This window comes from Nicotiana tomentosiformis, chromosome 9 (assembly GCF_000390325.3).
Source record: "Nicotiana tomentosiformis chromosome 9, ASM39032v3, whole genome shotgun sequence".
Taxonomy (NCBI): domain Eukaryota; kingdom Viridiplantae; phylum Streptophyta; class Magnoliopsida; order Solanales; family Solanaceae; genus Nicotiana; species Nicotiana tomentosiformis.
Genome location: NC_090820.1, coordinates 74,627,971 through 74,638,245, shown reverse-complemented (window position 1 = coordinate 74,638,245; position 10,275 = coordinate 74,627,971). Strand labels below are relative to the sequence as shown.

The following is a 10,275-nucleotide window of genomic DNA, read 5'->3' as shown; positions in this document are numbered from 1 at the left end:
ACAAACACAGATTGTTTCTCATTAAAATTATTTTTTTTAAAAGCACTTTAAGAAAAATATTTTCAAAATAACTTAATTTTAAAAATTTGGCGAAACAAGGCGAAGCGTATTTGTTAGACACTTTTTGCTAACATGCAACAATGTGTGTCCTACAAGGATTCTGGCCTCATGAATCTCTGCTATAACATTTTTTTTCTTTCTTTTCTCAGATATTTTTCCGTTATTTTCAAATAATTTTCTAATAAATACACTTTTTGAATAATATAGGTGTCTTAATTAAAGTGTTCAAGGGGCCGCGTATAACTTTGGCTTTTAAAAAAAACAATATTAGTACAATGGGCGTCAAACAGAACGTCAATTTGCGAACTGTTGGACAAAATAGAAAAGGTGACCGGAGTCACGTGGTATGTGGGATTACTAAAATCTCACGTGGCGTTGGACAAAATATTGCCTCTGCCTCTCAACTCTTAGCTCAAATCAACGGCATTTCTTCTTCAGCTAATCCCATCATCATCTCTTCTAATCACTTTTCTCCCATTCCAATTCCCTAGAACCTTCTCCGATCTCCACACAAAAACTCCACTACATAATCAAATCACATTAAACAAAAAATTGAGAATTAGTTTATATAATCATTTGAACAATGTGTTCACTACAAGTTCCAAATTACAGAGTTTTCGATCACTCTTCAGTTAATTTTTCAAAGAAATGTGTAATTTACTCGTCATTTTGGGGACTGGAGTTGTGCTTTAGCGACAGACGGTCTAAAGCTAGTATGGCGGTGAATCGACGGGGAAATCGGAAGGTTTATGCGATGTCTACCGCTAGTGTTTCGCCGTTCAAGATGAATTTGAATGAGTATATGGTTACACTTGAAAAACCGCTTGGTATTCGCTTCGCGATTTCTGTTGATGGCAAAGTTTTCATTCATGCTCTTAAGAAAGGGGTTAGTTTTCGCAATTTACACCTTTAGATTTGAGTAGTGTGATTTTAATGTAGTTTTATTTACTTTTTTTTTTTGGTTCATTATATACCATATGTATTCTAATACTACATATACGATCTAAGTTATATATACTGATATCTTAAAAATTTTAACACTATCACATTATTTCAATTTTGACCAGGTTACCTATAGATGCTTATCATAGATATTTACCTGTATTGATCTGATTGCGCATATGCTCTGATAGTGTAAACTTGTGATAGCAGTTCAATTACTATTTTTACTAGGTTACTTATAGATTCTTATCATAGAAATTTATATGCAATTACCTAATAACTGACTACATATGCATTATAATTAAAAAAGGTGTCTCTGTGTGTGTATGCGTGTGCGCGCGCGCACCTTAGGTGGATCTTTCAAACTTTGAGATTCTTAGTGGAACACATTCTATTTTTGAAGTTATAGGTTCAGAATTTAATATTTTTTGGACCCATAAAAAGAGGTTGTATCTGCGAGACCATACCCACTTGGGTGACTCTAAATCCAGGAACCGCCTATGTTTTCACATTTTCTGTAGAGTTCATCCTTATATAGGCATCTCTTAGTTTGTGGAAGTGTCATTTTGCAGGGAAATGCCGAGAAATCAAGAATTATAATGGTTGGTGATACATTGAAAAAGGCAAGCGACTCTTCGGGCGGGGGGCTAATTGAGATCAAAGACTTCGGCGATACAGAGTATGAAATGTGAACATTATACCCGTTTTAATCTACAATGCTAAAAGCTAAGAGTCTATTTCTGACTGAAGTAGTGCAATGTTTCAATAAGTGTACTGTATTTTGCAATGGTTTCTGCAGGAAGATGATGAAAGAGAACTCAGGGCCTTGTAGCCTGGTTCTTGAGAGACCATTTTTCCCATTTCCTATCCACCAGCTATATCTTATGAATGATATTGATATTCAATATAATAGAGGTCGTGTTCCTGTTTCTACATGGAACAAAAATTTACTTGCCTCCAACTTGCGAACACCTGCTGAGGGCAGTGGGAACTGCGGATTTGTAGTATTTTCCCCCAAGTTTCTAGCTTTAAAAGGATGGGAGGTTCTAAGTGATCAAGATCAAATCAGGCAACAAGGAAAGCTGAATGGCACCCCTTCTTTACCATTTAGCCCAATTATCAACATATTCTCTGAGAAAGACATAGGAGATTCTGAATGGGCACACGGGAGTTTCCCATTGGAAGAATATGCGAAGGCGTTGGATCGTTCAAGGGGAGAACTGTATTACAATCATGATCTTGGTATCCGTTACAGCAAGGTGTGATATTGAGATTTTCTGTGCAAAATATTTCCTTTACTCAAAAGATTAATATTCAACTGCTTGAGATTTATGTGGTGATAACTGATAACTTCCTACATGAAGCTGGAAGAAAGAGAAGAGCCTCCAGGAAATTTACTCTTTTTAATTTTACTGAACTCCATTTTCATCAAACTGTGTAAAAGTTTTCTTTCCAAATAGATGCTTTCTGTTGCCTAGTTCTGAAGCACATTGCCTGCTTCCTTTGTCAGATTACGGAGCAAATATATGTGGGATCGTGCATACAAAAGGAAGCTGATGTAGAAATGCTGTCAGATGTTGTGGTGAGGCTATGCTTTTGTGGATTGAAGATAATTTCTTCTTCCCTTTCTATTCATGAAGTGTGGACAACTAATATACTAATATACACTCTGATAGAACAGAGCTTATCGTGAATATCATTAAGCAACCCTTAATAGCAGGCCAAAAAGAAACAATATGAGTGTTTACGTAAAGAAAGTACGTTAATGGTTTTAGATGGTGAAAACAACTTCATAATGACCAACAGTTTACTTGCGGTCTTTAAGAATTTGTATGGTTGTCCCACATTTAAGTTGCAGCATGAAGAAAGTCGCTTGATGTAGGCCTGATAGCTTCATCATAAAACTAATAAAAAAGGACTTGATTATACAAAAAGAACTTGTGTGCTTGATTCTGAAATTAACAATAAAATGACCAGCAAAAATCGTGGAACTGGAATTGATGGACGTGGCAAGAACTTCTCTAGTTTATTTCTTAGTATGGGTGTGGTTGCCTGATGCAGGACAAATTGGTGCATACTTTTATCTTAGACATTTTGCAGTGTTCCTTTGCAGAATTAATCATTCCTTGTTCATTTACTTGCACTATCTCAGGGAATATCTGCATCAGGATAATTATTCCTTGTTTATATACTTAAAACTAACCCAGGGAATATCTACATCAGGATAATTATTCCTTTCTTATTTACTTAAAACTAACCCAGGGAATATCTACATCAGGGGATCACCGCTGTACTGAATTTTCAGAGTGGGATCGAGGCTGAAAATTGGGGAATTAATGTCAACATAATCAATGAATCGTGCCAAAGGTTTAACATCCTTATGATCAACTATCCCATAAGGTAATAAAAAGTATACTTTTGTTGAATTGGAAGTTTGTCAATAAGCTAGCAATCTGTTTTATACTTCCAGTTCCTTTTAGCATATACCCTCCTAAGAGCTCTCTTTTTAATACTTCTTCAAACGAAATCTGTCTCTATGTTGTAGTGGAAATGCGATGCTGATGCCTGTACAGATGCACCATTAGCTCTTCAGAAGTTGTAGCATTTGCCTATATCATAGAAAATCTTCTTTGCATATTGGGAGTAAAAATGACCCTAATTGAGCTTAGCTTTATTCCATTATCTTGGGTTTCCTGTTTAATCCTTCTGCGTTTTAATTTTTTTGCAGGGAAGGTGATTCATTTGACATGAGAAAGAAACTTCCGTTTTGCGTTGGTCTTCTTCTACGCCTATTGAAAAAGAACCACCGAGTCTATGTGACATGTACAACTGGTTTTGATAGATCCCCTGCTTGTGTAATAGCTTACCTTCACTGGATGACAGATACTTCCCTTCATGCAGCCTATAATTTTGTTACTGGGTTGCATTCATGCAAGCCTGACAGGTTCTACTCCTCAACTCTCATATTCCTTAGAGGCCTTGAATGGATAAGCACTTGCATGTGTATCTCGGTGATCTATTTACCAAGGGCATAATTAAAAATTCTTATACTTGCATTTCTTCTGATTGTAAAATGGTAAAACACTTGAATGTATGAATGTTGGAAGACCGGTGTTCTATTATGACGCGAAAGATATAGCAACACTAAATATGGGAAGTTTGCTTTCACATATATTTAGCCATGATATCTTTTTTTGAAAATGATATTTAGCCATGATATCTTATATAGTTCACAATTGTGATCCCTATCTTAGCTCTTGCTTATTTAGCCATTCTTACTCTAATCACAAAATTAGAAAATTGAACTTCTGTTAGGAATAAAAAATAATGCCATGTACAATGAAGATTCTCGATTTACCTTGTCGAAACATATTGGTTGCAGACCAGCCATTGCCTGGGCAACATGGGATCTCATAGCGATGGTGGAAACCGGTGCACATGATGGGCCTGCAACACATGCAGTAACCTTTGTGTGGAACGGACACGAGGTAATAAATTTAATCATCTCCAGAGCTTGTTGGTGATGTCCTCAGTTGTTATTATGAATCACAAAATCAGCAGTGAAATTGAACCGAGACTTTATGTTGCATTTTTTGCTTGGTCGAAGCTGATTCTTGGAAAGAATGCTGCGTACTCAGCGTTGCTCTGTTGTTCTCTTCCATGTGTGTTTTAAATGAGGGTATCTACTTTTAAGTATCTCATATGACTTCTTTAAACAGGGGGAGGATGTGTACTTGGTTGGAGATTTTACAGGTAACTGGAAAGAACCAATTAAGGCAGTCCACAAAGGTGGCCCAAGATTTGAGGCTGAAGTTAGACTTTCACAGGGAAAGTAAGTTTTGGCTCTTTTTGTCAGCCATAGTATTGTTAGTGATTACTACGATTTTATAATGATTTCCAGCTTGTACGTGGAGTTTTTTAGTTCTCTTTTCAGTGTCATCCTTTATCCTTCTTTTGATGATTCTTTTTGCTGTATCACAAATCACACTCATGCCTTTCAATGTCATCCTTTATCTTTTTCTGCATCACAGCAGAATCTCATTAGGCCCATCTCGACTAATTATTTTGCATTTCTCTGCTCTGAGAGATCAAACTTGTTTTGGCTGTTTTTGTAGTGATGACTCTACAGAATGATTAAATCAAGAATCTGTGAAGATGATAGCAAAATGATATACCAATTTTAAAAGTGTTTTCTTAAAGAAGCTGAACCTTCTTTCGTCTGTGCTTTTCTTATTATTATTTTTTTTGTTTCTTCTGAAACCAGTCACTTTATTCTTGTCAACAAACTAACCCTCCGCTTTAAATCTATAATCCTGCATGTCATAGGTTATGTTTGTCAGTTTGAATTTCTGTTGCATGGTACCATTTTCCCAAGATGAAATGTCTTCTTTTTTCCCGCGATCCTTTCAATTCTTATGCTTTTACCCTTCTGTTTCTTTTCCTCCCAGAGTTTACTTTTTGCCAATATTTACTATGATTTTCCTGTTTTTATTCTTAGGTAAATTTGCTGCTTACAAAGTCATATATCTTTGTTTACCAGGTACCTTTATAAGTACATTATTAGTGGAGACTGGAGACATTCAACCTCTTCACCAACTGAAAGAGATGAAAGGGGAAATCTCAATAATGTAATTGTTGTTGGTGATGTTGCTAGTGTGAGGCCTACTGTTCAACAACAAAAGAAGGTTAGTTAAGTTTTACTTCCTCCTCATAAAAAGGCTGGAGGACGACAATTTAACATTGAACATCTAATTCCCATCTTAACATATCAATACCTATCTCATTAATTTTCTTTCAGAGTAGCATAAAAATAATGCAAAATATCTGTTTTACTGATGATCTAGAATATTTCCTTTTTCTTTTCATCATTATTGTAGTTTCTCTGATGATTAAATTGTTGCTTATATGTAAACGTTGAAACAGTAACAACAATTTTTTCTATCTAATATGCATTAGGACGCAAATATTATGAAGGTCATTGAGAGGCCATTGACAGAAAATGAGCGCTTTATGCTGGCAAAAGCTGCTCGATGTGTTGCATTCTCTATCTGCCCAATAAGGCTAGCACCGAAAAAATAGATGGACATACTGCATTTTCAGTCATCATAGTTGCATGTCCAACTATGTATTCGGCAAAAACAATTTCCATAAAAGTGGTCGGTACATGCCAGCTTAACATGTCTGGGACACACCTAAAAGGAAGCCTGTCCCTCCCACGTGAATTGAAGAGGGAGCTGTATATTGCCATGCAATTTCGAGGTCAAACAACTGCAGGCGAGTTATAATGCTCATGTAATTGAACTTCATTTTATGAGTCTATTACCAACACGTATATTGTATATTTGACCACTGACTGATTCCTTCAGCTAGATAATTTCCACTGTCGAAAAGCTCAGTCAACCCTGTGTAAACACACCTTTAACATGAAAATAATATGGATATGTATCTATGTTATATGCATACACATCCCATAAACGCGTGCATGTGTAATTGCAAGTTCTGCTATGCTGCTGAACAAAGATTATTTGTTAAAAGCAAATTTTAGTATTTACGACCTGTGTACCTAAAGATGAGAAAATGGCATATAGCAACAGTGTGTGATAAAGTGGAGGATGTTTTTGTCCTTCACGTATTTCTTTCCAGTTGGATTATGGCTACAGCATCGCAACAAAATTCTTTCTGATTCTCTATCTCCAAGGTGTTCCCAAATAAATACGACAACTGGTGAGCGTAAACCAATACATGGTACAATTTTATGGGTTTTGGAGAACTGTATTGCGTGTATGTGGCGAATCCATTTTCACATTTTCTTTTGTCTTAGTTCTTTCTTATTATTTCCTGTCAACTTTTCTGATTTTAAACATTATAGGATGCCCTACGTGCCATAGTTTCCCCACAGTGAAACCACACGGGGTTTCTATTACTACCTTTTGAACACCAGTAGTTTTTTATTAAACAATAAATGGCAGTAGTTCATATCTGGAACACAAGATTCCTGCAAGAAAAAAGGACTGGACTGGGTTCACTTGGGCCTAGAGCAATAGCACTGTGGATGGAATTTTGGACTTGTAATTGATAAATAGCTACTAATCCAAATATAACTGAAAAATAGCCATTTTTCAGTGGGGAAATACAAATGGACAAAAATACCCCCAATTTAGAAAGGAGCGAAAATTCATAGTTCAGTTATAAAAATATTATATTGTGGATGTCCATTCATTACTCCGCTATAGATAATCTTCCTGAAAAAGATTATCCATTTAGTACTCTGTTGAAGTTTATCTACAAGCAGCTGATGCAGGCAGGTTGCAAGCAACTTAATGAAATGATTTGCAACAGCTTCTTATTAAACAGGCAGGTTGCAAGCAACTCATGCAGACAGCTTACAAGCAGCTCAAGAAAAGCCTTGAAGCTGCTTCCTGAAAAGCCTCGCAGTTGCTTCTTTTCTTCTATAAATAGAGGAGTTTTCAGTTCATTATGAACACAACTTTGAAAGTTGAATAAAATATCAATCTCCCTCTATATCTGTCTTCAGTTTATTTACTTTTATAGTCTTTATTTTATAACACGTTATCAGCACGAGTCTTTGCCATTTTGAACACTAAAATAGAAATTAAATTCGAAGTAAGTGCTCAAACATATCCTTAAGGTGTGTTCATCTACGATGTAAGGAGACGTTCTTATGTCCGTGGTTAGATCTTGTTCATTCCGAGCATCATAGGCAGATTATATCCTTGAGTATATACTTGAGGTGCTTACCACCGTAGTTAGATCTTGTTCACTCCGAGCATCATAAGACATATTATATCCTTGAGGAGTGTTCATCTCCGATGTAAGGCTGTCCGTGGTCAGATCTTGTTCATTCCGAGCATCATAAGGCAGATTATATCCTTGAGGTGGTGAGTTTTTCTTCTTGGCAGTAGTGATATAGATATCACTTACATATGGAGTGACCAAATTTGTGTAATTTAATTTGAGCCTTTTGCTTATATTTTAATATCTTTATCATTGCTTGCTTGGTTATATGTTACGTATACAGTACCTATTTTGGTATTTATTTTCATCCTTATTATCTTAATAAAGGATTACAAAGTGGATAACATTGTTAAATCCACTTAAACTCCAGCAGAGTTTGCAAAAAATATACAACCACCAGAAGTGGTTATATTTCGTATATCTTATTGTAACTAAATTTTGTTAACCACCAGAAATGGTATATGCCTATGACCACCAGAAGTGATAATTTAAGCTTTCTATGGTTACAATTAAAGATAAGCTAGAGAAATATTCTCTATATTACATGCACGCCTCGATTTGCTCCTGAAGTAGTAAATATTTTAAAAGAGGTTGAAGCATCACAATTTGATGTGATTAATGCGCGTTCAGATAATTATGTTCGATTTCCTGAAGGATAAGAATTTTTGATAAATATTAATCCATTCCCTGAAGTGAATGTGATAATATTAATAAAGTCGTAAATATGAATGCGCTCTTGGTGTAAATATATTACAATTCACCTCCAGAAGAGTTAATATGATTGAGGGAATATATACTCAATATTTCGTATTTTAAAGTTGCTCCTGAAGAAGTAATACAATTGAAATTTCCTCCTGAGGTAGGAAAATATTATGAATAGGTATTTTCTTGTGCTTAAACAATTGTCTTTATATTTTTTATTTGATTATGATTTTCTCTCGTGATACCAGAAGTGTCTGAGCAATATTTGATAGTACAAAATGTATCAAAAACTCCTGAAAAACTAATTGTTTGTCTAGAACACACGTGACACCAGTAGTGTCCGAATAATATTAGATTGAGGATAATAAATGAAATCTCTCGAAGAGCTTATATACAAATATGTCATTAATATTATATGATTATGGTCAAAATATATGTTGTAGTAAACTCGAAGTTTACTGATACAAATAGCTATCATATTGAGACCACAAATAATTGGAAGATTGAAAATCTTCATGTTTCCACAATCATAGGGGATAAAATAATATGTATGTAAGAAGTTACCCGCCTTATTCTTCAATTTGTACTACATCATGTATCACAATAAAGCAGAAGTTTACTAATTTAAAAGCAGTCACATTAAACCAGAAGTTCTACTGAGGCAAAAGTAGCTACTATAAACTAGAAATTTACTGATACAAAAGTAGCCACAGTAAATCAGAAGTTTACTGATGCAAAAGTTTATTCCATAGTAAACCGGAAGTTTACTTAGAGATAGCACATGCCATGATAAAATTAAAATTTTCATTTGTTCTTTTTAAATGAGCTATTTGAGAATTCAAATAAGCATATACTGAAGAACTAGAAGATTCTTCAAGAATTCTCTTGTGTTGCTTGTTCTCATAATAAATTGATTATACCAGCTAAAGTTGGGACTAAAATTCCTGAATTCTGGAATATATAAAAGGTGAATATGGGCCCATTCACCCATCATGTGAACCGCCTATAGATGCATATATGAGATAGTTACATGTGTGTTTATTGTCAACCTGCAGTTTGGCATTTGAAATTGCCTTTCTCAATTAAGAGCATAATTTTCAGATTATAAAATCAAGATAGTTCATCTTGATGATGCTGGTTTATATCCAAGCTAGTTTAGCATTAAATACCTGATATTAATGGCTAAACTATTGCTTATGAGAACAAAGCATCATGTATTGGTCTAAGATTTTCTAAATTGCATACAACAACACTTGTATGCATTAGACCAACAAAATATGATAAGTCCTCCCCTCACAATTGATTTAGGATCAAAAACCAAATATTTTTTACTATCTAATAACTTTTGATGTGTGGTATATGATTAATTTCTCTACCAAGATGCACAAAGATATGTTTCCCAAAGAAGATTGGGGATATGAGTTAGTTTTTCTAACATTTAGGGGATGGAATAAAACAGGTGGAAAATATGCTATATGAATCGAATTATCATTAATATGATCCTCGCGTAGAAGATAATTCAAGTCAAATGCCAGAAGCATTTGCTGATCCAAAATTAAATATCATATTTCAGCTGCAAATGCTCCTATTAAAATTAAAGTCCCTGAAGAATAGAGTTTACTGTACGCATGAAGCGTAGTAGACCAATCGATTCCAAAGGTAACAATCCTTGAAAAGAATAGGAGCAAATTACCATAATGAGGAGGAAATGAGCTCTAGAAGAGCCCACGACATAACATTTCATGAAACTCCAAAAGAAGTTCAGGTACCTGAAAATAAAAATAAAAAGTGATGAGATCTCAATAAGTTATGTCG

At 34.9% G+C, this 10,275-nt stretch overlaps 1 protein-coding gene across 2 annotated transcripts; it reads left to right on the top strand.

Annotated features, from left to right (window-relative positions):
- Nucleotides 1–447: 447 nt before the first annotated feature.
- Nucleotides 448–6,462, top strand: LOC104103074 (phosphoglucan phosphatase LSF1, chloroplastic). Of its 2 annotated transcripts, none has more exons than XM_009610952.4 (10): nucleotides 448–946; nucleotides 1,575–1,690; nucleotides 1,802–2,261; nucleotides 2,513–2,584; nucleotides 3,281–3,402; nucleotides 3,731–3,946; nucleotides 4,385–4,490; nucleotides 4,722–4,834; nucleotides 5,543–5,687; nucleotides 5,959–6,462. In XM_009610952.4, exons 1-10 carry the CDS (start codon nucleotides 644–646, stop codon nucleotides 6,079–6,081), a joined length of 1,776 nt encoding a protein of 591 aa, XP_009609247.1. In that variant the 5' UTR covers nucleotides 448–643; the 3' UTR covers nucleotides 6,082–6,462. The 2 variants fall into 2 exon arrangements, with proteins under 2 accessions (XP_009609247.1, XP_009609248.1); XM_009610953.4 differs by having other exon boundaries at nucleotides 451–946; nucleotides 1,575–1,681.
- The last annotated feature ends 3,813 nt before the right edge of the window (nucleotides 6,463–10,275 follow it).